Source organism: Schistocerca cancellata, chromosome 4 (assembly GCF_023864275.1).
Source record: "Schistocerca cancellata isolate TAMUIC-IGC-003103 chromosome 4, iqSchCanc2.1, whole genome shotgun sequence".
Taxonomy (NCBI): Eukaryota; Metazoa; Arthropoda; class Insecta; order Orthoptera; family Acrididae; genus Schistocerca; species Schistocerca cancellata.
In genome coordinates, this window is record NC_064629.1 from 182629774 (window position 1) to 182657589 (window position 27816).

At 37.6% G+C, this 27816-nt stretch overlaps 1 protein-coding gene across 5 annotated transcripts in view; it reads right to left on the reverse strand.

The window, feature by feature from the left end:
* The window catches only part of LOC126183202 (ankyrin-3-like), an 892753-nt gene that overhangs the window by 460694 nt on the left and 404243 nt on the right, over positions 1–27816 (reverse strand). For 4 of the 5 annotated variants that reach the window (XM_049924971.1, XM_049924973.1, XM_049924972.1 and 1 more), the window contains 2 exons: positions 1151–1282; positions 947–1067 (listed from right to left, as the gene is read on the reverse strand). In XM_049924971.1, the coding sequence (XP_049780928.1) occupies positions 947–1067; positions 1151–1282 (253 nt within the window). The remainder of the gene's footprint in view (positions 1–946; positions 1068–1150; positions 1283–27816) is intronic. The other variant, XM_049924970.1, reaches the window with a different exon arrangement.

Here is a 27816-nt window from a genome sequence, read left to right on the forward strand (position 1 = left end):
ATTTCACTTGACTGTTTGAAGGATCTGTCTCGCATATAATGTGACTTTGGGATGGTACTGACAAAGGAAGTCCAGTTATAAGAGGACTAACATTAGTGGTCTTTAATTTTTTGAAGATAAATTTTTATCTTTGCTGACAGGTCTGATATACATGGAATTCCATGTTTCCATGGAACAGAACTAGTATTTCCAGAAATTGAAACAACATTGGGCAGACATGCACAACTTTTACTTCCTTCCTTCATCTTGAGCTCCTTCATAGGTGTTGTTGAGTGATGGTGCAATGCCTGTACAGTTTTCCTTTTTAAATAACCATTAATTTGGGAAACTACTTGTAATTCTGTGGTAACCACCCCTCCCACACCCTCTCCCCTCTGGTTCTGTCTGACAATGTGTGAACTCTAGAGATTAGGATGTCAGTGTGAAATGATTTCTTGCAGACAGTCTTTACCACCTTTCTTTTAATCAACATGCTGAGTCAAGGTAGCTGGTAGCCTTGGCCATTGTTCACAGCATATAACCATTGTTAACTCTGGAAAATTACAAAAATTATATCTTATTTATAGAATTAGCATTCTTCTTTTAATAGCCATAAACTCCAGATTTTCTGCTTTATTAACACACTTTAAAATTAATGCTTTCTTTAAGAAAACACAGTTTCTCATTGTTTCTTTTATATTCTTCAACATTTCAGCAGTCCTGTTCTGTAATCTGTCTGGAGAATACCATTTACATGAAATTCACTGTATTGTTTGGAAATAAATTGCTGTCTTACTATTATGAAAATGTTAATGCATTTCTAGTAAAATTGTATGCAGAATTTGTTGCTTATCAAAAACAGATAAGAGAGAAAACAGTCAGTCAAGAATAATGGAAACTTGACAGTCAAGAAATTTTTTCTGATCTTTAGAAACAGAATTCTGGTAAAAATGTGATTGTGGCTTACCCAACATGAACAGGATGCCTATTAATATCCACATTGTCTGGTGCATAATTTGTTACAAATGGAGTGTATGTTTCTTTGGCATGTTGTGGGCTGATAGTATCATCAACTGCTGTTGGTGGAGCTGAAGAGAGAAGTACAAATTGTGTTAACTGATGTGTAATGTCATTTACACAGATCAAAACAACTACATATCTACAAACATACCCATACATTCTCTATTGGAATCGATTCTTTCATCCCTTGTCACATCAATTGGCAGTGAATCATCTCCAAGGCTTTTCATTTCATCTACTGTCAGGTATCTGTAAGGCTGGTCACTGAGCATTGTATCTTCACCTAAAAATAATAAAAAAAATTGTTGAGTTAGGTCTAGTACAACAACATAAAACAAAAATTCTTGAGTAGTAATTTCTCAGGTTTAAAAAGTGACAGAAGAAATGTATTACACAATCATTTAAAGTAATCACTATCAATCAGTTTGTATAGCTACAATTGTGGTATTGTATTGCTGAACGATGATCATAACACTGTTATATGAGTGCAGTTGCCACAGCTAGAGAAATTTCAATGTTCTTATCATATTTTTGCCCGTATTGCATGTGGTTGTTACAGGAGGTGATCAAAAAGTTTCTTTTTGAATGCTGTTCAGTCAAGAATCAGTATGCCAATCAGGAAAATGTGTCACAAGCATTGAAGCAATCATCCCACCGATCCACCATGTCGAAGATACCTGTTTGGTAAAACCCCGTGTCCAGCTGCTTTAAGAAGATTGTAAGTATGTACTGCACATCCTCGTCTGAAAGGACCTGTCCATCCTTCAAGGCCTGCTTTAAGGGATAGAAGGTGTGATAATCACCCAGGGAGAGATCAGGAGTACAGAGTGGGTGCTCATGTATCTCCTACCAAGTTGGTGTAACTTCCACTTTACGACATTTTCTATATGGGGACATGCATTACCACAAAGCAGCAGCACTCCTGATCACAGGTTTCAACATATGTGTTGCCTCATCTTCACTCTCTGAAGATCATCTTCCAGTGTCTGTCTTTTGGCAGTTGAGAAAAGAATAACAGGACATTGGTCCTGTTTGTACGCATTTGGAAATAACAACGTCGTCACAATTCACATTTGTGCATTTACTGTACACATGTCAGACAGACATGAATGCTGCACTAATACCTTACCTACATGTAACTGCTTATATACTCACATTAGAGTCACACTATGTTGCATATACACTGCAGCAATGCCCTGAGATGGAAAATTCTTGATCGTCCCTTATATCGAGCTGAAGGTGTACACACCAATGCATACATTGCAACCCTGAGAAACTATCAGAAAGGATGGGATATTCAAACCTCAATACAATTACATTAAATAGTCTATGAGTAATTCAGGAAAAATACTAGATGTGATTTATCAGTTGCTTTTATTAAATGAAGGTGTCGTATAAGGCAATAGATGTCCAGAGAGAGCTGATATGTGTTGTTGTATCAATGAGGACTCTTGGAAGAGTTGTAAAGAGCTGAGTAGAAATGTGTGACAAGGAAAATATATAGTATCCACTCTAGAATCTTTTGTAGACAGCTCTTCAAACATTTGGGAATATTGCCTACAACACATTAAACCTCTTTTGAAATTTGTTGCCACAATAAACTGCAGTTCAAACATGCACTGAATCACAGTATTGCATAAAAAGAAGTGAAGTAGTCAGCTACAAAAAAAATCTTTGATCACAAATGCAGTGATGTGACATGATCTACTGGCCTTTAAAATTGCTACACCAAGAAGAAATGCAGGTGATAAACGGGTATTCATTGGACAAATATATTATACTAGAAATGACATGTGATTACATTTTCACGCAATTTGGATGCATAGATCCTGAGAAATCAGTACCCAGAACAACCACCTCTGGCCGTAATAACAGCCTTGATATGCCTGGGCATTGAGTCAAACAGAGCTCGGATGGCGTGTACAGGTACGGATGCCCATGCAGCTTCAACACGATACCACAGTTCATCAAGAGTAGTCACTGGCGTATTGTGACGAGCCAGTTGCTCGGCCACCATTGACCAGATGTTTTTAATTGGTGAGAGATCTGGAGAATGTGCTGGCCAGGGCAGCAGTTGAACATTTTCTGTATCCAGAAAGGCCTGTACAGGACCTGCAACATGCGGTCATGCATTATCCTGCTGAAATGTAAGGTTTCGCAGGGATCGAATGAAGGGTAGAGCCACGGGTCGTAACACATCTGAAATGTAACGTCCACTGTTCAAAGTGCCGTCAATGCGAACAAGAGGTGACCGAGACGTGTAACCAATGGCACCTCATACCATCACGCCGGGTGATACGCCAGTATGGCGATGACGAATACAAGCTTCCAATGTGCGTTCACCGTGATGTCGCCAAACAGTGATGCGAGCATCATGATGCTGTAAACAGAACCTGGATTCATCCGAAAAAGTGATGTTTTGCCATTCGTGCACCCAGGTTCGTCGTTGAGTACACCATTGCAGGCGCTCCTGTCTGTCATGCAGTGTCAAGGATAACCGCAGCCACGGTCTCAGAGATGATAGTACATGCTGCTGCAAACATCGTCAATTTATTCGTGCAGATGTTTGTTGTCTTACAAACATCCCCATCTGTTGACTCAGGGATCGAGACGTAGCTGCACGGTCCGTTGCAGCCATGCGGATAAGATGCCTGTCATCTCGACTGCTAGTGATACGAGGCCATTGAGATCCAGCACAGCATCCCGTATTACCCTCCTGAACCCACCGATTCTATATTCTGCTAACAGTCACTGGATCTCGACCAACGCGAGCAGCAATGTCGCGATACAATAGACCGCAATCGCGATAGACTACAATCCGACGTTTATCAGAGTCGGAAACGTGATGCTACGCATTTCTCCTCCTTACACGAGGCATCACAACAATGTTTCACCAGGCAACGCCGGTCAGCTGCTGTGTGTGTATGAGAAATTGGTTGGAATCTTTCCTCGTGTCAGCACGTTTTAGGTGTCGCCACTGGCGCCAACCTTGTGTGAATGCTCTGAAAAGCTAATCATTTGCATATCACAGAATCTTCTTCCTGTCGGTTAAATTTCGCGTCTGTAGCACGTCATCTTCGTGGTGTAGCAATTTTAATGGCCAGTAGTGTATGTGTGTATATATATGTGTGTGTGTGTGTGTGTTTGTGTGTGTGCTCTGAAACAGGCTGGAAGCAATAATTAGCTGTAGCAGTCAACATTTTACTAGTGTGCCTATATGGTAACCAACTGATGGAATCCGGATTTTTCTCACACTGTTGTTTAAAATATAAAAACTTTTCAACTCAGATTTCACAATGCCATTCCATGGAATATTTAAAGATGGAAATGTAAGTAGCAAAATTATGCCCATGTCACATTAAAACTGAAAGCAATGATAAAGATAGATGATTTGGCAAACTGTTATCATGTATGGTACATCCAACCTTATAAACTAAAAATGTTGTGTGACTATGGCCTCCCGTTGGGTAGACCATTTGCCGGGTGCAAGTCTTTTGATTTCACACCACTTCGATGACTTGCACATCGATGGGGATGAAATGATGATGATTAAGACAACACAACACCCAGTCCCTGAGCGGAGAAGATCTTCTCTCAGCTGGGAATCAAACCCAGGCCCTTAGGATTGACATTCTGTTGCGCTGACTGCTCAGCTACTGGGGGCAGACACCATATAAACTGTGTTTTATGATCTGTGCTTCTGATGTGTCAAAGCGTATACACTTCTGCCAGATGATACTGCCAAAGCTAGATTTATTCTATGTTGCAGTATTTCTGTATATTTTGTTTTACTTGACAAAGTATTTTGGCAAATTTTAATCAACACAGTTAAACTCATTTGTTTTAAATTATTTATTCTACTGCAGGTCCAAAGGACAACCAGTTTCTTTACACTTTTTCTCAAAGAGTAACTAATATGTATTGCAGCCCCCAAGAAAAGTTCACAGAAGAAATAATTATTTCCAAATTAAGACAATACAATATAAAATTGTTCAACCATTGGATGTCCAATTTTGATGATGCAGATCCTTCAATACATCATAAATAATGTGCTAGAGGCTATTCCATAGTTCAGATAAATTGGCTTTTTACACTTTTTTGCTCAGTAGAGCATGGTTCCTTGTATACTTTGCAGCACAAGTGTGCCCACCACACATTGCATCCAATTATACCCTGTTAACTACCATAGTAGAAACTTATAATTCTGTAAATGTCCCCAAATTGGATCACGAAGGCTGATTAGTCTCCATAGGAGGCTGTTATGAAATACTGTGATGCATGTGTCCCCTGTATGGGGTGATACACAAGCATGATGGAAAATCTGCAGTGAACTGGAATATATGCAGTATTAATCAATTCAGACAAAGTGCTGAGTGAATTCTGAAGAGTGCATTAGATGCAACTGATATGACTGCAATAAATCTCTCAGAAGCACAACTTCCATGACTAGTTTGGCCAAATGATGCTGAAGAGCTTATGTTGTTCATACATGTTCTCAGATTATATAAGAATAATCATTAAATGAATAATGGCAGACACTGACATTAAATATATTATTGAGACAATACAGAGTGAATTTTCCATGAAATGGACAGGACTTTCCTCTTCTAGGTCAAATCAGTCATAAGATTTTATCAAGAACAGAGTTACTCAGGGTGCTGGTATAACATCACTGATTAACAAAAAAATCCAGCCAAACATTCTTAATGGTGGGTTTTGAACAAAAGCTCCATTACCTACACTTTACTAAGTATGAAGCCTACCACTGTTTTGACAATGACACAAGTGTAACAATGTACCAACAGTGAAACACTAAATAAAAAAAGTTTTTCTTAAAGAGTGTATTGTAGCTATCATAAACATGCCTGAATCACTTGACACATGTGCCATCAAAAGGCAATGATATCAGTAGAATGTTGGGTACATGACATATCAAAGACAAGTGTAATAGCAATGGATATTTCAACACTACATTGTTCAATTGTTTAACAGCAGCCAGTTCATTAATGTTAAATTTTATTTATAACTGCATTAATGCTCATTGAGGCCTCTTACAGTGAAAGGAGAAGAGAGGGCCAATGGATAAGTGAGCATTTTAAATAAGCATTCTGAATTATAAAAGCTTGAATCTGTAATTTATTACAATTGGTTAAATATCTTTCTCTCTTTCATGTATGCTGTATAAAAAGCACAAAGCTGTTATAAAAAAGCATAGAGTTGTTACACAGAAAAGAAAGAATGATGTGGTGAGGAGAAAAGCTGTAAACATAATTTTCTTGATGAGCAAGCCTTGTACTCTGATATGTTTTTATCTTTAACCAGCCCCATAAATCACACGGTATGCTCCATGGGTATGCAACTTTAATCCCACAGTGTAATGTCCAGAGAATGTGAATAGTGTTCTCAATAGACTATGGGTCAATCATTACATTTTGTGATAGGTAAAAATCAGTTTTTAAGTTAAGCAAATATGAGAATGACGTAAATTGAGGTGCACATACTCTACACAAGTCTTTATAATGTAAATGGATAGATAAAAAATATATTCACCAAGCAATGGCAGGGGAACATGTGCACAAAAGGGTTTAACTTTTATAAGCTTTTGGAGCCAGTGGCTCCTTATTCTGGCAGAAGAGTTGAAGAGGAAGGAAGAGGGGTGAAGGAAAATGACTAGAGAGACCTAGGTAAAGGGGTATAGTTCAGAAAAGTCATCCAGAACCCTGGGTCAGGGGAGACATACCAGACAGAATGAGAAGGAAAGACAAAAGGGGTACAATTCTGAAAAGTCACCCAGAACCCCTGGTCAGGGCAGACGAACCGGGCGGAATGAGAAGGAAAGACCAATTGTTTTCTTTCCTTCTCATCCTGTCTGCTGAGTCTCCCCTGATCCATTGTTATGGGTGACCTTTTGGAACTGTGCCCCTTTCCATAAGCCACTCTAGTCCTTTTCCTTCACCCCTCTTCCTTCTCCTTCAACTCTTCTGCCAGAAGAAGGAGCCACTGGCTCCAAAAGCTTGTAAAAGTTAAACACTTTTGTCTGTGTCTGTTCCCCTGTGGCCACCTGGTGGATGGATTTCTTATCTATCCATTTACATTATATTGCCAATAATTGATTAGTTTCATTTATCAACACAGGCGTTTGATGGAGTCATTACTAATAAAGAAGACAACTGTTTCAGAAAATATTTTAAGAACAATGGATTGTTATCCATAGTAACAACAAATCTTTTATGAGAAACTTGTGAAAGGAAAATAATGTTGTCATTAAAAAAAGTCAATGATATTATGCCAGATATGTAGCCAGTATAGGTCAAGCAAAGTTAACTCTCATAACACTGCTTCACACTGATCATTTATAAAAGTTACTTTTGCACATGTACTATTAAGTAATTATGATTCTGTAGCAGTTTAATATACTGGAGCTAAAAATACACTCCTGGAAATGGAAAAAAGAACACATTGACACCGGTGTGTCAGACCCACCATACTTGCTCCGGACACTGCGAGAGGGCTGTACAAGCAATGATCACACGCACGGCACAGCGGACACACCAGGAACCGCGGTGTTGGCCGTCGAATGGCGCTAGCTGCGCAGCATTTGTGCACCGCCGCCGTCAGTGTCAGCCAGTTTGCCGTGGCATACGGAGCTCCATCGCAGTCTTTAACACTGGTAGCATGCCGCGACAGCGTGGACGTGAACCGTATGTGCAGTTGACGGACTTTGAGTGAGGGCGTATAGTGGGCATGTGGGAGGCCGGGTGGACGTACCGCCGAATTGCTCAACACGTGGGGCGTGAGGTCTCCACAGTACATCGATGTTGTCGCCAGTGGTCGGCGGAAGGTGCACGTGCCCGTCGACCTGGGACCGGACCGCAGCGACGCACGGATGCACGCCAAGACCGTAGGATCCTACGCAGTGCCGTAGGGGACCGCACCGCCACTTCCCAGCAAATTAGGGACACTGTTGCTCCTGGGGTATCGGCGAGGACCATTCGCAACCATCTCCATGAAGCTGGGCTACGGTCCCGCACACCGTTAGGCCGTCTTCCGCTCACGCCCCAACATCGTGCAGCCCGCCTCCAGTGGTGTCGCGACAGGCGTGAATGGAGGGACGAATGGAGACGTGTCGTCTTCAGCGATGAGAGTCGCTTCTGCCTTGGTGCCAATGATGGTCGTATGCGTGTTTGGCGCCGTGCAGGTGAGCGCCACAATCAGGACTGCATACGACCGAGGCACACAGGGCCAACACCCGGCATCATGGTGTGGGGAGCGATCTCCTACACTGGCCGTACACCACTGGTGATCGTGCACGGTACATCCAAACCGTCATCGAACCCATCGTTCTACCATTCCTAGACCGGCAAGGGAACTTGCTGTTCCAACAGGACAATGCACGTCCGCATGTATCTCGTGCCACCCAACGTGCTCTAGAAGGTGTAAGTCAACTACCCTGGCCAGCAAGATCTCCGGATCTGTCCTCCATTGAGCATGTTTGGGACTGGATGAAGCGTCGTCTCACGCGGTCTGCACGTCCAGCACGAACGCTGGTCCAACTGAGGTGCCAGGTGGAAATGGCATGGCAAGCCGTTCCACAGGACTACATCCAGCATCTCTACGATCGTCTCCATGGGAGAATAGCAGCCTGCATTGCTGCGAAAGGTGGATATACACTGTACTAGTGCCGACATTGTGCATGCTCTGTTGCCTGTGTCTATGTGCCTGTGGTTTCTGTCAGTGTGATCATGTGATGTATCTGACCCCAGGAATGTGTCAATAAAGTTTCCCCTTCCTGGGACAATGAATTCACGGTGTTCTTATTTCAATTTCCAGGAGTGTATAAAGCACTACATTATATAAAAGACCTAATATATTTATTCAGTACTGTTTATGCAAAAATTCTCTAAAATACACCAGAACAGCTTTACATTACTATACCTTAATACAGTAATATTTCAGTGACCACAAACAAGACTTAATTTTTTTGGGGGGAGGAGGAGTGGGGGAGGTCAGTGGGCAATAAAGGGGGGGGGGGGGGGTTGGTCAGGAGGGGTTGTAAAGCTACTATGGGTTCATTATGAAAGATGTATGTGAACATATCAAGGCAATACCTCTTGTAAATGGCAACAAATGATCGATAACTCTGTGACATATCTTTATTAGTTAATTTTAAGTAGCACATCATGTACTGTCTTACTTTTTGTGGAGGAATAGTCACAATAAATAATTGCACAAATATCCTAAAACTATCAAATATATCAAGAATTACATATTAGGAAGGTGATTAATTTCTCACTTAATACTCATTAAATTTTAAAAAGAGCTCTCCTAGCTATGGGACACAATCACTTGCAATTAATAAACAGTATATCAAATCTGGGCATTATTCTACATGAATCTACCTTACTTGAGCAATGTTTGTTTTTGTCTGTCTGTTCCCACCTTCATGAGGACACTTGTTTATTATATGGTGATAAAAATGAACATAGCTTACAAGAGACTACTTGGAAAGAGCACACTAATTATTTTGTAAAGCAGCAAACTTTACTTGGAAAATTCCTGAAATGGGAAAATAGAAGACAGAGAATACAAAGAAATTCTGTAATTTCAAAATTCATTTGAAGTTAATATTATTTATAAAAGGTTAAGGCTGAGATGACTAATACTTAGGACATGCAGTTATGATTTTGAGCATTCTGACATCAATCCTGATGGGGAGCTGTATTTTAATATTTTCTGGGAAGCTCCCAACACAGTTGAAGCTATGCTACCCAAAATGTGATTTCTGAAAAACACAAATGCTGCATGATGCACAATGATAATCTAATTACTAATACGGTATTACAATGATAGAGCTGGTTGCATGAAAGAAGTCTTTTTAAACAACTAAAGGCTAACAACTGTTATAAAAGGCCAATAGGAACAAAGTTTTTTTTTAAAAAAAATCTGGGATATATAATTAGTTGTATGTCAATAGTGTTCATTGAATTTTATGCTATATTTAAGTTTGAACATCAGAATAGTATTTTGAAACATTCTGGTAAAATATTTGTTGTCCCTATCAACATACTGCCCAACAAGAACAGTTGTGCTTGAAAATAAGAAAAGGACTTAAGTTTCTTTTATTATGTTTGTGGGGAAGTGAGAAAAACCTAAACCAACCTGAAGATTACTTCAAAGATTTAAGTGCTTTCACAAGCAAAAGTAGGGGAAATTACAATCAGAAAACAGCATGTCTTTGCTAACCATCTTCCTGACCTCTAGCCCTTGTATCAAATTCTTACTAACAAAAACCGTGCACCACAAAAGCCAGTTCATAATGTATGTAGCTACCTGTATTACACTCACAGTTCAGGGTTTTTTTATTCAGAAAAAATGAATAATGTGTAGTGACATACTCGTAACCTAGTGAATGTTAACTTCTGTAAGGATTTAAAAAGCCAAAGAAGAAATGGATGAATGCTGAGCAGGAAAATTACATTATTGAAAACAAGGGAAAAACCTTGTAGAAATGATGGACATAACGAAAGGAGGAACAAACAAATAGCCAGTTGAATAACACCAGAAAAAACAAAGAAAACGTGCTCTCTTCTGAAGGAAAACAGTTGGCCTGCCCGATGCTCCCTCAGCAAAGGAGACTGTAGTGCAATAGCTCTAGAAGTTCACATTCTACAAAAGCACCATAACTTCTCTTGAAGCTGATATGTTGGAAACTCACTGAAACATTGCTTCATGATAATACTGTCACTTGGCTGACAACCCGAGAAGGTTAAATCAGTGAAATTCATTTAGAAAACTTCAGTTGTCATACAGTTCACATCTGCAATGAGAAAATACACTGAAGCACCAAAGAAACTGGTATACATATGTGTATTCAAATACAGAAATATCTAAACATACAGAATATGGCACTGTGGTCGGCAACACCTATATAAGACAATAATTGTCTGGTGCAGTTCTTAGATCGGTAACTGCTGCTACAATGGCAAGTTATCAAGATTTAAATGAGTTTGAACATGGTGTTATAGTTGGTACACAAATGATGGGACACTCCATCTCTGAGGTAGTGATGAGGTGGGAATTTTCCCATATGACCATTTCATGAATGTACCATGAATATACAGGATCCGGTATAACATCAAATCTCTGACAAAGTTGTGGCCAGAAAAAGACCCTGCAAGAATGGGATGGACAACAACTGAAGGGAATAATTTAGTGAGACAGAAGTGCAACCCTTCCACAAACTGCTGCAGATTTCAGTGCTGAGCAATCAGCAAGTGTCAGTATGTAAACCATTCAATGAAACATCATCAATATGGGCTTTTGGAGCTGAAGGCCCACTTGTGTACCCTCAATGACTGCATGACACAAAGCTGTACACCTAGCCTGGACCCATCAACACTGACATTGGACTGTTGATGACTGGAAAAATGTTGCCTGGTCAGACGAGTCTTGTTTCAAATTTCATCAAGTGGATTGACATGTACAAGTATGGAGACAACCTCATGAATCCATGGACCCTACATGACAGCAGGGGACTGTTCAAGCTAGTGGAGGCTCTGTAATGGTGTGGGGTGTGTGCAGTTGAAGTGATATGGGACCCCTGATACATCTAGAATGACTCTGACAGGTGACATGTATGCGACATGTATGTAAGCATCCTGTATGATCACCTGCATCCATTCATGTCTATTGTGCATTCTGACAGACTTGACGCCCCAAACATCCAGAATTGCTACAAAGCAGCTACAGAAACACTCTTCTGATTTTAAACACTTCCACAGGCCACCAAACTCCCCAGATATGAACAGTATTGAGCATATCTGGGATGCCTTGTAACATGCTGTTCAGAAGAGATCTCCTCCCCCTCATACTCTTACAGATTTATGGACTGCCCTGCAGGATTAATGGTGTCAATTCCCTCCAGCACTACTTCAGACATTAGTTGAGCCCATACCACATCATGCTGCAGTGCTTCTGCGTGCTCGCATGGGCCCTATACGATATTAGGCAAGTGTATCTATTTCTTTGGCTCTTCAGTGTAAAATGTAAGTTCAGGATACTGCAAAAATAATTAATCAAGACAGCAAGATTGCTCAGCAGACTCACTTTCTTACAGCTATGTTGAAGTAGCATCACTCTACCACAGTTTGCTCAGTGCCATAATACAGTTAGGCCATAATGTGGGAGCAACTATAGAGTAGAAGGCAAGAGCTTGACAAAAATGCACAAACTCTGTTCACTTGCCATCTGCCCCTGTTCTCCAGTCTTTCAGCCAAGACTCAGGAGTGGGTGTGTGGAAACACTGCAACTAGGAACCTCTACAACCAAAAATCTACTGTGAAACACTTTGACAAGGTGGATTGACTATCTCACTCTGACAGAACAGTGAGAGTCACAATTCAAGGACAATGGGCAATTTGATGGTGAAGAAACTAGGTGAGACAACAACACCCATGCTGCCACAAGGCCTCAACATTGCATGAGTTCAGAGAATGTTATGTAAACATGAGATTATCAGCAGTTTCAAGCAAGCTGTTCCTAAACTTCAATCTGAAGTTTGGAAAGAAGTAAGAAAAGGAAGACCTGCAGAGTTTTCTACAAAGCTAATATGACAAGAAGTAACATCTCCATAGAAAACTCAAAGCATTCATATCTTTTGAGAGGGAAAACATGTAATTGTCGTAGCAACAGATAAATATAATGCAACAGTACAGGTACAGTCAGATACACACAATAGTAACATTCAGACAGCTTAACCGTGGTGTGGGTTACAATAATGCATCAAAAACAGAGGTGACTAAAATTCCAAACTGAAGTACAATGGTGGCAAAGTGGTCTGTCTAAATGGTTCATGAATTTCTTTGATTCAGCTCCATCTGTGGTGACATTCTGAAAGTATGAATCCATAGCTGTGATTCAAATTGGCAGACTGGACAATTGAAAGAAGCATACCATCAGAATGCTTAAATTTTGTGGCACCATGTGTCATAATTTTAGCAGGCTACCTTACAGTGCTTTTGTCCAAAGACTCATCTAAGACACATTTAAGAAAATTGATTTCATGCTACTTAGTATTTCAACAATGTATTTGAGCTGTAAGTAAACCACCAGTGCAAAATTCACTGCTGCATCTATCAGAGGGGACAGAAATGTACTGAGACTCTTCTAAAAACAATTTTAACTATTTACTTTACAACTGTAAGTAAATAACATCGCTGAAGACTCTTCTTCAAGATAAGATCTATGAATCATAATTAATCACTCAGTTAGTTAAAAATTCTGCTTGTAAGCAACCATCTCATATAAATTAGATGTATCATTTTGCCATTACTTTTTTTGAAGCATTAATGGTGAATGATCACTTGTAAAAGTGGAACCATGTACCAATAATAATGGAGTATACATTCCTCCATGACTATTGTACAGGATGGCAGTCAGTCAATGAATATTTTAGAGAATTGGTTTAAGAAATTTATTTCAAAGGCTGAGTGGAATCTTTACAAGTTTTCTCCCAGAGTAATTCATGCCATGCCTACATGACACAAGTCGCTTGCCTTTCAAAACCGAGGCGGTTCTGTCCAGTTATAGCTGCTGACAGGAGACACCCTGAACCCTCTGCTGAAACTGCTAGCAAATTCACGCCATTGATTTTAGCCAATAGCATGCGCGGGATACCGATCACATGTGTGGACACCGGAGCGTCCTGCGGAGCAGAACACACTTGCTTCACTCTCTTGCAATCCAGACCTCGAGCAGAACAGACATCTTTTTGGAAGGCAGAGCCTCTGGCTCTGCCTTTCACGACTGGTCACCACCATAAGTTAACATGAACCACTTCCCCTTCCGTTGCTCATTTTAATTAATTATTCGAACTCCTAGAGTGGCCTAAACCTGCTAACTTCTGACCCTAGGCATGTCCTTTGTACTGCGTATATTGAAATATATCCTGTTCATTGTACTTAATTTCCTGTTTTGTCATTTAACGGCAGCCCTGGATGCCCACTATCAAATCCTGACCACTCGATCTCCTGCACACTGCCGCCATGAGGCATATTTAACAGCCTTCTTCCCCCTTCCCTGTCAAGCTATACATTAACATCGGTTGAAGAAGTCCCTTGTAAACTTCCCCTAACTTTACAATTGGTGTCAGGAGTGGGATGTAACAATTATAACCCCCCTTCCTGGCACGTTAGCATCTGTATAACTTTACACTAGAAATAGCAATTAACATTTACAGTGAAACAATACCGCAGATGTGAATATCCTCAAATGTTATGCCACAAAAAGTGTTCTTCACTATAGTAATCTGCATCATTTTCATTACCCAAATATGATTTCCTTATACATAAACAGAATTGAAAAGACTGAAATATACTGTTTTTGCTCACTGTGACACACATATAATGATACTGAATTACATGTCTTCCAAGTATGGTGGCATAATCTAGAGGAAAATTTTTAAAAAGTACTTCATAGAATCTGTTTACCTGATCCATGGAATATCATTCCCAATATGGAAGGCAATCAAATGAAAGACAGGACAACAAGCCAAAGAACATTACTGTTGAATTAAGTGAAAAGGCCTTAAATAATCAAACACAAGTAACAGATATGTTTAGTAAACATTCCTTAAATGTAGTAGAAAATATAGAGACAAAAAGTTCAAGAGAAAAATCACAGCAGTATGTTGAAAAAAGAACTATCATAAACTTCAATCACGTGAATGTATCATCAACTTCTCCTTCTGAAATTAAGAAAACTGTATATTGTCTCAAAAATAAAAACTCCATCAGATTGCTAAAGATTTGTTTCGATATAATAAGCCTGGTCTTATCTGAAATATGCACTGCATCACTTACTCAAGGCATTTTTCCAGACAGACTGAAATATGCCATTGTTAAACCTCTCTATAAGAAAGGTGATATGAGATAGGTCAATAATTAGCAGTCCGTTTCACTACTGAGATAATTCTTCAAAAATTTCGAAAATCTGATGCATTCTAGAAGAGTATCCCACCAGAGCAACAATAATATCCTCAGTAAATGACAGTTTGGATTTAAGAAGAGTTGCGCAACTGAGAATGCCATTCCCATGTTCACTCAACCATATTTTACAAGTATTAAATAACAAAATAGTACTGGTTGGCATTTTGTGCAACCTATCTAAGCCATTTTACTGTGTGAAACACAGTATATAAACTGAAGTTCTGTGGAATTGACAGTATAAACAACCATTGGATAATGTCATACACAGCCAAAAGAGTGCAGAAAGTTGTACTTAGTAATTAAACCAATGTAATAGGGGGAAATTATTCTGACTTGGAAGAAATCATGTATAAGATTCCCCATGGCTCAATCTTGCATCAGCTATTGTTCCTCAAGTATGTAAATTATATTCTGTCTAATATACAATGAGTAGAATGAGTACTTTTTGCAGATGACACTAATGTTATAATCATTCCTAGCATTCATACAGCAGCAGAAGTAATGGTAAACAATGTTCTTAGAAGTATCATTGACTGGTTTTGTGCAAGTAGACTCTCTCTCAGTTTCAAAAAGACTTCTTCAGCTCTCACATCTAGAGGTAGTACAACAATAAAATGTGTAACACATGGTGTGGAAATAATAAATTTAAACTGGAAAAAGTACATTTTGGAACTCCTAGAACAACATAGTCCAGGCAAATTTGCATTTATAAACATTGAAAACCTTGAGGTGAGATGAATCAGAAAGTTTACATATTCTTCATATTTTCATTCAGTAATGTCATATAGATTAATGTTCTGGGGTAACTCATCTTTCAGAGAGAAAGTATTCATTGCTGAAAAATGTACTGAAAGAACAACATGTGTGTTCACCCATGTTAATCTTGAAGACATCTGTGTAAGCAGTTACAAATTTTGACTACAGCTTCACAGTATATTTATTCCTTCACGAGTCTTGCTGAAAAAATCCACTACAGTTTGAAAGGAACAATGATGTATGTAATTACACATTGAGAAGATGAAATGACATTCATTACTTCAAATTAAGGTTGTCTCTAGTGAAAATGGGGTACACAATGCTGCAACAACAATTTTTGATCACTTGCCCAGTGATATAAAATGTCTGACAGACAACAAAATAAGATCTGAAACAAACTGCAACAAACTGTAACACCTTCTATTCAATAGAAGAATGTCTATTGTTGTAAAGGGTAAAAGGTAGTGGGTAGGAATTACTAACTTACATCTATATATTAAAAGAAAGGAAAAGTTGTCAGCATGTAGCCATATGTACAAATTAATTTGTTATTTGCATGTAAAATGACCTATTCCACATCATTGAAATTTATAATGCAAATGATCCATGGAATGTAAGACTCGGTAACTAATTATATTTTGATTAATTTAATACAATAATTTCCTAATGAGACACTTCCCTGAACTGTGAGTATGGCCTCTTAAATGACTGTTACTTGTACACAATGAAGAGATCAAGATTTTCTCATATTTCGTTCCATATCAATCTAATATAAGAGCCTATAAATGCCATTCCAATATGAGCAACATAGTCAATATATATATGGTCCCTAAAGAAAATTTCTGGACAAATAGTACAGATCCATGAAAGTTTTCAGGAGAAAAACTTGTGCCATAGTCATACAAGTAAATAAATAAAGTGCAGAGCACTCAGTTCATTGGTATTTTCTGAAGATATCATGAGCTGTAATTTCAGCTTCTTACTCGTCACAAAATCAACTGAAAGATGTGTTTGATGCAATCCTCTGACACAGTCAAGCAATCTGCTTTCATTTTTAACAGAGTTCATTATTAGTCATTATTGGGGAAGAATAATACAACATTTTCTGAATGATTATAAGCCCATTTGGTGAATGAAAGGTGAAGAAGACCAATTTCCTGGTTTACTGCCAAGAAGGTGTAGACATAGTGAGCATAATGTACTTTTGTAGCATCTTATAACGTCAAAAATGCATTATAGAAAGTGTAAAACTACAACCTTTACAAATCTTCTGAGGTAGCACTAGTTGAGAGAGCCCAAAAGTCATAGCATCTACTGCTGTGTACTAAGGCTAGAATCCGTTTTCAAATTGGGAACACCATGAATAATGGGAGAATCTATTGACTGTCTTAAGCTCCCATCCACCCAGCCCCTTTTTCCATCCACTATCCTTCAATATGATTGTTTCTCTCTTCAAAGATCTGCTGATTCTTCACTCCTCATAGATCAGTGTATTGTTTAAATGGCAAAAGAACATCAAAAGTTGCAGAATTTTTCATAAGTGTTCAAGTATTTCCCCACAGTCTATTACTGAAAGTAAGGTGATCAATAGCTTTGATTGGTTTCAAGGTATATTTATACAGCTACACTTTTTAAATGGAAGTTACCTACTCATAAAGAATACTGTCAAAGTCATAAAATTTTGATACTAAGAGAAAGCCTAAATTGACAAATCTAAAGATCATAGTTTGAAGAGGGAAAACTATATCTATAGCTCTTTCACTAGTGAATTTTGGACACAGAAATAACTATCAAGCTATTGCTGCTATGTGTAGATGTCATGTAGCAAATTCAATCATTCTGCAGTTCCTCTTATATGGAAGATGTTGGTGATTAAATTAGGCCATGCTATCTACAAAAACAAATGTTTAAAAAATGTTGAATATGGCTTATTATAGTGCATTGTGAGGCAAAATTATGAAAAATGACAAAAAAAGTAGCAAATAATTGTGTAAAATGCAAGCTTTAGTATCTCAGACAAATGATTTGGCTACACTTGCACATTTAAACACAGTTGGACTTTGTAGCAAACACAAATTAAATTACATATTCATTTTGTTGCCAAAGCAAGTCGTCTTGTTATGCCAAAATACTGCAAAGAAAGTTTAATAGCAGTAATGATTTATTACAAACTGGCGAGGAAATTATTCCAAAAGTATTTTGAAAATTGCAAAAATTAGCCCATTTACTGGACTATAACATTTATGAAAGTAATATCCTAGCATTATAAGCAGACATAGAAACATACACTGCAATAAAAACAAAAAGTGTGTACATGCATGTGAAATGCCATCCCAGTTTATGAAGTTCATGGAAGCAATCAAAAGTCACACTGGATCTCCACAATGCATATATTTCTTTCATACACTTCTACTAGCCCACTGACCAAGAGAAACCCTATGAATCTTTGATAAAAGTTTCCCAGTGAAGTGAATGGGAGAAAAGAAACTTACGCGTCAGCAGTGCTTGCCCCTCATAATATGGCAAGTAGACATGTTGAGCATGTGTGGGTTTCCCATACACACCAGCATCCAATACTTCATCACCTTTAATTAAATTAACCCGACATCACAATGTCTTACTCCTGAATGAATTCTATTAAAATGATATGCTTATATTTTTAAATATTTAAATTTCATAGAATTTATATTTCTTCATAGCTTTTAGGTATGAATAAAACTTACAATCATATGCTTGGGGGACCCTCTGTCATACAGCCAAATAAAGAAAGCCTAACAATGATATGGTCATAATGAAATATAGAATTTTAAACTGAATTTTAGCATTCACAAACAATGTCTTACATACAATAATTTACAACTGTTTTATACAACAAGTTTCAGCAATAAGGTATAATCCCTAAGAAACACGAAGCTCCATATCATTTTAAAAATAACAGTAGCATTACTCAAGTACATACACAAATATTGAAATTTGTATGTTAGTAATCCTGAAACATATAAGAAAAAGTACTGAAATAAAACGAAAATAGAAAAAGCAAGACAAAGCTGGAACTTAAGAATGCCATTATTTTAACCCTGAAACAAATGAAATCCATGATCCACTTTAGATGAAAGTAAAAATCTATATTTCTGGAGTATTTTATGCAGGGGTCCCACTGTAAGATGTTGCAAGTGAACTCAACAATATAGTGAAGTAAGAAATTTGTTAACTATATACATATTGGGTAAACCACATGGTCTAAGTTACAGAGCACCAAAATTCATTACTGCTGCAATGTATAACACTTTAATATTGACCAGATAATGAACATATAGTCACTGTAAGCCTTGAAGGACACAATGAAAAGCACAAGATGTATGTTGTTCTGATTCATGTGGTGAAACAAATTGATATGTTCAAGATTTGTTTTTAATGTACCCCATTCATAATAATCCATTGCATTCCAAGGAGACATTCACGTGTACCACATGTGCAGCTTGTCTGATTATACATGTGGTATGTGTAAGTGAACAAATGATTTACATAAAGTGTGGCGGAATTCCATCAGGCACATGTAGCACATGCTTGTGTGTAGTAGGAAGTCATCATGCAGCAACATAAATAAGAAATAAAGACCTTATTTTTTGCCAGAAGCAGCATTTCAATTGATCAACATTGATATTATGTTATGCAGTATAAGCAATACTAAGGTTAACTCTGGATAGTGTCCAGGGAGTTTCAGTATTGATAAATTGGCAGTGTCATCCATATAAGCCTACGCTGAAGGAATGTTTTTATGACTGATCTGTAGTGTTCCTTGTTTTGTGAACAAAACTGCATGGTGTATTCAGGTGTCCTTTTTGTTTATTTGTAGCTATAAACATCCCTCCCAACACTTGATTAATATTTCCAGAGAAACTCAGGAGTGTTATAATAAAATAAGTTTCTACAGGTGTGTGTCTTTTTGAAGAGAGGGTTACTCACATTGGTATTTACTTGATGCCAAATGTACAAGGACATTCAATAAGTAATGCAGCATTTTTATTGGCCAATTTCAGCTGAAAAAAATGCAGAATTTGTTGTGGGACATCATGGAATATTCTGACTTCATAAGCTATAGTTTCATGATAGGTGGTGGGGCTATGCACAGCCTTCAAAATGTCATCTGTAATGGAAGTGCATTCCAAGGCAGTCAATAGATGACAATCAAACACCTTGCTGCACAACTGGACATCTCTGTTGGTAGTGCTGAAACACTCATCCACCAGTTGTGGTTCTCAAAGGTGTGTGTGCCTGCTGGCTTCCTCTGTGCCTACCAGAAAACCATAAAAGCAATGAAGGATGATCTGTGTGAAATTGCTTCTGTGTTACAAGCCTGATTGTACAATTTTTTGTCATACATCATCACAGCCAATGGAACATGGGTTCATCACTTTGAACCAGAAACAAAACACCAATCCATGGAGTGGCACAACACAACCCTTCCTCCAAATCAAAAGTTCAAAGCTGTAAACTCAAGTGGTAATGTCATGGTGGCAGTATTCTGTGCCTCTCAAGGGGTTACTCTGTTTATGTCCTCCCTCATGGAGCAAAGATCAACTCTGAAATGTATTTTGCTATCCCCAGGAAACTGAAGAAATGACTTCACTGTGTTCAGCACTAAAAAACTGTAAACAAACTTCTCCTTCTCTATGACAATGCAAGGCCCCACACAAGACTGTGCACCTGAGATGAGCCCACAAAACTTTGTTGGATTGTTCTTCCTCATCCACCCTATGCCGCGGATCTCGCACCTTCCAACTTTCATCTGTTTGGGCTGCTGAAAATGCACTCCATGGGGTGCTGTTCATGGATGATATGGAGGTTATTGATGCAACAAGGCATTGGCTCTGATGTTGAACAGTAGATTGGTACCACATGGGCATATAGGCCCTCCCAGTAAGATGACATAAGGCCATTGCATTGAATGGAGATTATGTTGAAAAATAGGGTTTTGTAGCTGAAAGAGAGGGGAATAATGTGGAGTATCGGAGTCCTGAATAAAACCAACCTGATTTCAGAAAAAAGTGTTGCATACTTATTAAACAGCTTGGTGTTAGTGGATCTACTCAGTTACACTCATATAAAATAATTCAATAAATATAAATATGTTCCATAAACATAACATCCATCATCCAAAGAAAGCTACAGGTACAAATGTACACTCAGCATTTAAAAAAACTATTCAGGAGCCAAGCACATCATCAATTCATCATTTTCATTTAAAACATATCAGATGTTTGTTAATCACAAACATAGTTATGTATATAAATGAAAAGTATTTGAACTGAAATGAGATAGTTGTAGTAAGAGTGAAGAAATAAAAAGCAGTATTTTAATCAAAAATGTGTACTTAAAAAAATAGTATGTTTTGCTACAATTGTCATTCTTTATGAAGGGAATGTTTTATCAAATTAAAGGCTATACTATGGGAAATGTCAATAAATGGATACTGTAGTACATATATTTTCTTTGTATCTCACTGATATGAAGTAAGTAAGAATTGGTGAAGTAGTTTTAGTGAAAATGTTTCATTCTAGTATGCTGCAGGGTGTAAAAGTGATTCTTGCAAGGAAACAATAAAGAAGTGGAGTGAATAGAGTAGTTAAAATCAGGCTGTGTGTGTGTGTTTTAATAATATTTTAATGTAAGCATAGTCCAGTTACATATGTAATATGCTTATGTATTCTTCTTTGCATCTTGACATGTCTAATACCATTTGACAACATTATTTAAGTACAAGAACTATATTAGGCCTACATCATACTATTCCCCCACTGTGTGGATGTGTCTAATGCGTTTAATAACTCCAAAAACTAGAGAGTATATTCATAGAATGCAGGCTCTCATGGATAGTAATTGCACAATTGTGATATATCATCAGAGGTTATAAAGAACTAAGAAAGCAGTTACAGTCTTGGACAAGCTTAGCAAGCTGGTGGCTTGTTGAGCTTATTTGAGACTGTAACCGCTATCTGAGTTTGTTAAGGCCTCTGATTATGTCTGCAGCATTGGGAGATGAAACATTAGACATGGAATTAAGCCTTGGACTATGGCCTTATGCCCATAAATCAATATCAGCAATTATGAAGGCTACATTATTTTTAACAGTACACTGCAACTTATGTATAGCCGTCTTTATGTAGTTTGTTTCATCACCTTGCACCTTTCAGGCATGAAACTGGAATAATATCATGTCTTATTCCAGTATTTTTGCTTACAATTCTACAGCCATCTTCAAAGTGAGTCACTGGAAGAATTTAAACTACTTGACACAATACTGTGGAGTCAATGTTCGTGTGTTACAGATAGCATTGTTTGCAACAAGAATGTCAGTAACAGACAAAATTTTATGTGCCTATGAGTGAAACAAAGCAAGTACAGAAGCAGAAAATCCATGATGCTTACAATTTATGTGAATGATTATTAAAATGTATGGCATATGTTTGGAATGCCAGTCCGTGAAGCGTTAGAATAATAATTCCTTGGAGAGTCCATACATGAAATGTGTGGTTTCCATGATTTGTTGAGCAGGAAACCCTGATCTTGCATGAGCAGGTTGTTTGCTTATTGTATTCCCACAGCTTCTTTGACCACTAAATTGCAATAGGATGAAGCTGTGGGTAGTATCTTGACTTTCCTGTAATCTACGGAGTGGCCAGTGGCAATGCAATGGTCAGCCACTGCTGATTTGTTGGGCTGTAGAAGGTGAGCATGTAATGGGTGTTCAATGTACCATTCTTGTGCAGTACATATTGTTTGTCCTATGTACCCTTTACTAATCTAACAAGGAATTTCATATACACTGAGGTGTCAAAAGTCATGAGATAGTGTTATGTACACAGACAGATGGCAGTAGTATCATGTACACAAGGGTTAAAACAACAAAAGGTGGAGCTGTCATTTGTACTCAGGTGATTCATGTTAACAGGTTTCCTATGTGATTATGGCCAGAAGACAGGCATTAATAGACTCTGAACATGGAATGGTAATTGGAGCTAGATGCATGGGAAATTCTATTTCAGAAATCATTAGGGAATTAAACATTATAAAGATCAACACTGTCGAGAGTGTGCCAAGAATACCTCTCACCATGTACAACACATTGGCTAATGGCCTTCACTTAATGACCAAGAGCAGCAGCATTTGCATAGAGTTGTCAGTGCTAACAGACAAGCAACACTGCATGAAACAGCTACAGAAATCAGTGTGGTACATCCAGCGAACATATCTGTTAGTGCAGTGCGGCAAAATATGGTGTTAATGGGCTATGGCAGCAGACACCTAATGTGAATGCTTTTGCTAACAGCAAAACATGACTTGCAGCACCTCTTCTGGGCTTATGACTATATCGGTTGGACCCTAGATGACAGGAAACTAAAGCTCAGTCAGGTGAGTCTTGATTTCGGTTGGTGCACATCCCTTGAAGCAATGGACCCAAGTTGTTAACAAAACACTGTGCAAGCTGGTGTTGCTCCATAATGGTGTGGGCTGTGTTTACATGGAAGGGACTGGGTCCAGGTTGTGTTCAGCTACTTGGAGAGCATTTGGAGCCATGAATGGCTTATGTTCCCAAACAATGAGGGAATTTTTATGGATGACAATGTGCCACATCAGAAGGCCACAATTGTTCGTGATTGGTTTGAAGCTCATTCTGGAAAATTCAAGAGAATGATTTGGCCACCCAAATTGCCCAACATGAACCCCATCAAACATTTATGGGACATAAATCCCATCAAACATTTATGGGACATAATCAAGAGGTCAGTTCATGTACAAAATCCTGCACCAGCAACACCTTCACTATTATGGATGGCTATAGAGGCAACATTGCTGAGTATTTCTGCAGGGGACTAACAACAACTTGTTGAGTCCATGCCATGTTGAGTTGCTCCACTACGCCAGGCAAAAGGAGCTCCACTACAATATTGGGAGGTAGCCCATGACTTTTCTAATCTGAGTGTATACCTGCCTTTTATAAATGCCTAGAAAGGTTACCATCTTGCCTGGTGGAAAGAAGATCACATCCACTTAATGCCACTTCATCATTCTGGCAATTTTTGAAGAAAAATTTCTCACACATGGTAGAAAAGTGATAGACTTTATTATATCTCCATCTCTTCCTCTTTCTTTCGTTGATAAGAAATTATCACTTAATTCGATGTTTTGATTTTGTCTTTTTACTGACTATCTTCCAAGGGTTCCAGTTCACTCTGTGTTTAGTAAATTCTGCCAGAGACTTACCTTGAAGATGACTGCAAAGTTAGTAGCTGAAATATTGTAAGAAAAAATAATACTATCCTAGATAAAGGACTGAAAGATTATGGAAACTTCAAGAAACAAACTTTATGTACATTATTTTATTGCTGGTAATAAATGGTGAGCTCAAAGTGCATTGTGCTGGTTAGTTTATTGAACATCCTTTTTTGACTGATTACGGACTAAATGTTTTGCACCACTATGTGTACATTAGTAACAATCAAAATAGGATGTTCAACAAACTAACTTTGTAATGTACACATAGGGGTGCAAACTCATTCACTCTACAATACTGAGTCCACTCTTTATTAAGAATTAGAATTATGACACAGTGTTGTCTGCATTTTATAAATCATTCCATCAAGTTCAGTGTTTTTGATTTCTGACATAAATGTATTCATGTCAAAAATTTTTAAGTTCACAAATTTATTTCAACAATGTCTTAAAGAACATTGACAAAAGCACTATAAAAACATATACATACAGCTATCTGATCTCTGTGACTGAGTCACAGTAGGTGCAGAAGAAACAAAGATATGCTTTCAGGATGATATATTAATTGTGAATGACAAAATAACAGTTGGGATGGACTCCATACATATAACAAAAAAACTAGGAAGCAACCTAAAAGTAGAAGTTGGGTGGTGTTAGGTACAGCAAACCCTCCATACTAAATTTTTAGGTGTATAGCGAGATGAAACTTTAAAGAGTGAGAAACACACAAACAGGTTAGCAAAAAATTGAGTCAGTATTTTTATAATCTTAGCATCCTTAAAAATTCCTGTAGTGTTGATGCAGGGGTATGTTTGTATTTTGCCCTCATACGTAGCACATTAAGATATGGCATCATATTTTGGGGGAATACCAATCTGTTGAAACACAAATTTATGCTTCAAAAGGGAGCAATAAGAATGTTTAAAAGGGTGACATACACAGAATCATGTAAAAATTACTTCAAGGAACTAAAGATCATGAACCTACCATGTATCCATATTTACGAAAGTATATGTTATCTGAAGGCACACCAGGAACATTCTGTGTTAAAAAGTCAAGTCCATGACTACAAAATGAGAAATAGAGATGATCTTCAGAGAAATTAACACAAAAGCCATGTATCAAAATAGTGCTCTTTATCAGCCTAATATCCTGTTTAATTAAGAGAATATATTGCAACTCCACATATTAAAAAAAAAAAGAGTTCAAAAAATGCCAGCTGCCAAGAACTTGTATAGTGTCAAGGAATACTTAAATCATTAGTATTCAAAATAGAGCAGCTTACTTCCCTCATCATAGTGACCTGAAGTGCTGACATGAAAAATAAATTGTATTCATTTATTATTCTATTTGGTATCTTATAATTGTTGATATGTGTATGGTTTCATTTTATATGTAAGTATTGTTTATTAGCCAACATGTAATTGCAAATTTTTCATGTCCTGTTATCTAAGTAAGGCCATGTATGACAAAATTTATATCATTTTATAATGATGAGCTACAAGGATGCAAAATATATAAATAAACTTCATTTAGATACCTTTAAGAGAATGTACAACTGTTTCCTCTCATGAACACACAATATTATATAACACTAGAAAGAATAATCACTGTGTGAAAGGAAGCTACTCTGGTTGAATATGACACACAATAATTCATTTATGGGAGCAAGATAGTTTAGATACAAGAGGTAAACAGAAGAAGTTGGTTTGAAACCAAAACTCGTAAGTGTAACTTACTTTGGGTAAAAAAAATAAAAAATAAATTAATTAATTGTGTTTGCATAAGGATGATTTTCAAAACAACCCAATTTTTAAATTGCAAACATGGAGAAACATCAAGAGGAGCTTCAAACCTTAGTAAAATGAGTATAACTTACTCTTTCACAGAAAGGAACCTCCGCTTTGTAGTTGGGTATGCATCACAATGACAAGAGTAAAGTTGTATGCTCAGCAGGAATTGAATCTATATCCAAGTTTGTACTTCAGTCTGGCATAAAGTTTTAATTTGTACAGAGTGTTAAGTCATTTATATTTTTTCTTGAAATATTAGGTTATGAAACAAATGTGACAAATTAAGTTAATAATATAAAGTGACTAGTTCTCACACAAGACTTCATTTTCATGTCTCATGCATGTAATTTGGGAGGATAAACATTATGCCAGAAAGTGAAATGGACAATGCCAGCAGAGATGAAGTCATAGACAGAGAATACACACATAAACCAGAAATGTTGGCTTCACAGTTTTCATAAAAAATTACAAATATGAAAGACAAGAACACATATTATAAATGTTCAAAAAAGGGATTGTTCAGAATAAGTTATTTTGAAAATACAAGTAGGTACTGTACCAGATTATGTTGTATACCAGTGAAAGTGTGATGGTTGCAAGTAATAAGAGTAATGGATTTATAGATGGAAAAAGAACAAGGTATTAATATGTGTGAACATAATCACCAGAAGACAATTTAGGAGGCAGGGGTGAGGAAGGAAAACAGAGAGAAAAATTAAGGCACGCAAAAGTACTTGGATGATACACAGTTGTTAAATACTACAAGGAACAAGATAGATGAAAATGACTGTCTGATAAGTTTTTAAGAACTGGAAAGAAATAGGTCTTTGTCTTCAAGCAAAGGGAAATAAGGCATTAGAAACATATGAAAAAGGAGACAGATGAAGATTCTGAGAGGAACTACATATATACAGTCTATGAAGAAGATATTGATAACTGCAAAATCAATGCTAAGTAAGTTTCTGTATTCACTTCTTATACTTGTAAATGTACAGCCAAGGTTTAAGATTTATAATATCTGTAATTCTGTACGATTCTGAAGAAGACAAATTACAACTGACGACAGGATTTTGTTCTGAAATACATACTACAGTTGCTGAAAACTATAGCAATGAAGAAGGTGCGGGTATGGCAGGAAAGTAAATTTGAAAATGTGGATCACAGAAGATTTTATGACAGGGAATGTAGGAGGTCTGAAATATGATGTCCATTAGTAAGTGGAAAGAAATGCACAATGATAGCTGGAAGCTCAGGCAGGAACTGAACTGAATATAAAAGAGAAGGTGGTATATTTTTTATTAGGGAATAAAAATGGCTGATATAAAGCTGAATATTGAGAAGCAGTATTCTTTTAGAGGCTATTCAAATCCCAAAGCAATTTCTTTCTGACCTGATTCTTCTCTGTCATGGTTATGAGTTTGAAAGTGATATCACATAGCACATCCACACAGCCATCAATAATTATTTGTCAGTTTTTAAAATGTTCATAGATACCATCTACTACCTATGGACTCATCCTCAAAAACACATAATCTGAATTTCAAGTTTGAAGTATGGGAATGACAGTCAGTGGTTTAGTCAATCATTTACTACAACTAGATCTTAACCAATCACTTATGGTTATTTGTGAAAATACTAATCCTATGAAGGAAGCACGCATATGGTAATGACACACATAATTCACAGCAGGATATAATAGGTAAAATATTAGAGATACAGAGCATTGTTGTGCCTCCACACTAGAGCATTATGCTCTCCATAACACCGGTCAGACCAGTGCTAGAAGACGTGGTCACAGTGTGGAGAAAAGCCTGTGACTCACAAGTTGTGCTACTGCAGAGGGTGCAGAACAGAGCTCTAAAACTTACTTTGTGCCTGCTGAGTGTCTAATCAAATCATCTTCTGCACAAAGAAATGGGCATCTTGCTGCTGTGTGACAGAATTTGGCAGACTGCTTACTCCTTCTATGAGAAGTCAGGTCAGTCCTGCAATTGGCTTGTCCTGGAACT